Source organism: Octodon degus, unplaced genomic scaffold, assembly GCF_000260255.1.
Source record: "Octodon degus isolate 3935 unplaced genomic scaffold, OctDeg1.0 scaffold00256, whole genome shotgun sequence".
Taxonomy (NCBI): domain Eukaryota; kingdom Metazoa; phylum Chordata; class Mammalia; order Rodentia; family Octodontidae; genus Octodon; species Octodon degus.
The window spans coordinates 2838299-2841235 of record NW_004524832.1 but is presented as its reverse complement, the minus strand read 5'-3'; the positions used below and the strand labels follow the sequence as shown (position 1 = coordinate 2841235).

General features: G+C 35.4%; 1 protein-coding gene across 1 annotated transcript; it reads right to left on the bottom strand.

Annotated features, from left to right (window-relative positions):
* Positions 1 to 456: 456 nt before the first annotated feature.
* Positions 457 to 2304, bottom strand: Tmem155 (transmembrane protein 155). The gene is given in 4 exon segments (XM_004648871.1): positions 457 to 547; positions 1970 to 2052; positions 2054 to 2131; positions 2251 to 2304. Coding segments are annotated over 4 exon segments (306 nt in total).
* Positions 2305 to 2937: the final 633 nt, after the last annotated feature.

The window sequence follows — 2937 nt, the reverse complement described above, 5'->3', positions numbered from 1 at the left end:
TATGAGGAAACAGCAACGTAGAACATTTTTTATCCTCTACTCAACCTCCATAAAGAAACCGTGTCCACCAAGAGAATATAAAGGGCTTCAGCATCCTGCTGTAGAGAATCCTGAGGGCAAGTATCTGGCAGAGGTCAGTGTTTCATGAGAAAACTTGGCATGTCTTCACTCTGCTCACTCAGAGCTGAGCAGTGTTGCTTGAAGTTTTGCCAGTGAGGAAGCTACCATTTTTATCTGTTTCAAATATTACACTCCTGTTCAACTGTATTTTATAACCAGGGCATAGACCACTAGTTGTCAACTGAAGATCCACCATTATCCTTCTTATCAATAAAACTTAGATTTTGGTTGGAAGCTACAAAAGCTACATTTCTCAAGCAATCCTGCAGAAAGTAGCAGCCAATGGCAAAACTTCAGCCAATAAAATGTAAGCCAAACTTGTGCTGCTGAGAAACTTCAAAAGGAAGCACATTCAAGCCCGAAGTCTCTGCTTTCCCTTTGAGTGTCTTCGTTCTGGTTGTGAGGAGTTGCAAAACCATCTTGGAACCTAGAGAGGGGAGACAAGGGTTAGAGCCTGACATCTCTGGACTGCTGAACAAATTCTAGCAGTTATCCACCTCCAGTTTATATCAAATGTGAGTTACCTGAGAAAAAGAGAAACCTCCAATTGGGTAAAACAAATGTTTAATAACTTCTTACTCTGTTACTAAGATAATGATCCATCTTGGGTCCCAATGAAAAAGTGAGATTTTCAACTAAAAGTTAAAAGAAAAATCTTGCCCAAATAATATTTCCCAATTCAAAAATTTCAAGTAACTTCATATGATTGTACTAATAAAACGAAGGGAGAATGTGAAGATCTTTAAATTGATACTGGACTATATTGGAATATTTTGCTGAATTCACACACCTACAATATTTAAATGACAATGATGAATACCCTTCTCTGACAAAACTAAAGAAAAAAGGGGGATACAAATGAACGATCATTTGTATCTGTACATCAAAATAGTTAGGCTAGATATACAGCTGCATTCTCTTAATTCAATGACTACAGAGATTTGTTCTAATAGTGTTTGTGAACAGGATATCATGTCTGCATCTTGTATAATGAATAACCACTAAGACAACAATATGCAATGTATTAATTATTGAAACTGTGCTAGTAATCTGTTTTGAAACTGTCTCATTGCTATTTGTTTCTTAATAAAATTATTTTTAAAAATAAATAAATTGAGTCCATGCATGTCTTAAAGATCTGTCTGTAAAGACCAAGAACAGCAAAAGCAATCAGGTTCATAAATAAAGTAGCTGCTATTCAAGAAAATAAGAGGATTTTTTTTAAGCTTAAACCATCAGGAAGCATTTCTGAGCTCCTATTATGTTCTGATTATTTTCCAAACACAGGTGTTTGCCTGCTTCTGAATATCCAAGTTCCTGTATTCCTGTATGGTAAGATTCTCACTACTCAGAATCAGACCAGCATTGATCTATTACTTTATTTATTTTTTATAGACAAAATAAAAACAGGAGAGTTGAAGAATTTCACCGATTCAAATCAAAACAGACTCTGTATCAAAGATTTATAATCCAACTCTTAACTTGCCCTTGTGTGTGATGCAAATACCTGACAATGGCATCTAATGATCTTAATTGTGGGATTAGCTTAAATAAGCATAAGTACCTCAGACAAGCTAAAAAAAAAAAAATGAAAAACAAAATGCAGAACTCCGCAGATACTTTCTACGTACTATTTGGTCTCTTTAGTATCCTAAAAGTCCCTAGATTAGTAAGTATGACATAGAAAAAATAAATATTTCCAAGTATCCTAAATGCTTTCACCATTTACAATGCTTAAAATTTTAATCCTTTAAAATTGAACTCTACTGCACTTATTTTGAAACCAGAGACAAAACTGAGAATATGGAATGTCACATTAAAAATAGGGTATTGCGTATTTTTTACCTACCTCATTCCAAATTTCCACCCCTGCAAGTATACCAAAAACAAATCCTGGCACCTTGTCATTCCCAGAAAAGCCAGTGAGTGCACGGCACGCTTTGGGTAAATTTTATCTCTCATTCTGTGGAGTCACACCAGATGGCATCAGCCCTGCATCTACAGCTGTGCCCTAAAATTGAAGTTCAGGCATATGAATCTACTTTATCAAACACTTCGGATTTTGCAGGTGTGTGTATGATGTCATTCCCATTCAACTTAAAATGGCATCTTTCTACGTTTTGCAGTTACAAGTTTGGAAATTAATGAAACAATCAAGATTGCCCCAAGAAGAACTGAAGTCATTTTGAACAGCTGAAATTTAGCAACAACAATGAAACAAGAAAATTAAAATAGGATATTAATACTGAGTTCCAGAATCATGGCTCATTTCCATTTAGTGTAAAAAATTCAGCTCACAGTCTAACTCTAAAAATCTATTGTAAATACAACAGGAACATTTTATAATAAAGTCACACTTCTGAAATGAGCCATTATCTTAAATATTCCTGCTTTTCAAATCCTTCAGTGTCTAATTCACATACTTGACACAGTGATTGTCAGATGTTTACCAGCCAAATGTCAGCAGTGGCTGTCATACCCAATACACAGAAGTTTGAAACCTAGACTATTGTGGATGTCAGAGCACTAGATCTAGGCCACGCATTTATATAGGTAGCCAAAAATGTGAGTTCAAAAATAGTTCTACTTCAGGAGATAGGTCTTGGAAAAATAAAGTTTGAATAAACAGATAGGAAAAGATAATCCATATGCAGGTATCCAACATTTCAAAAAGCAGTCTCTAGCAAAGCAAGGTAAGGCGGGACACCAACAGCAACAAGGGCAAACATAAAGAACTTCACTTCCCAATAGTTAGGGCTGAACTCCAAGGAACCTGGGATAATAGGAATAAATGTCCACTTCTGCTGAATAAACAAG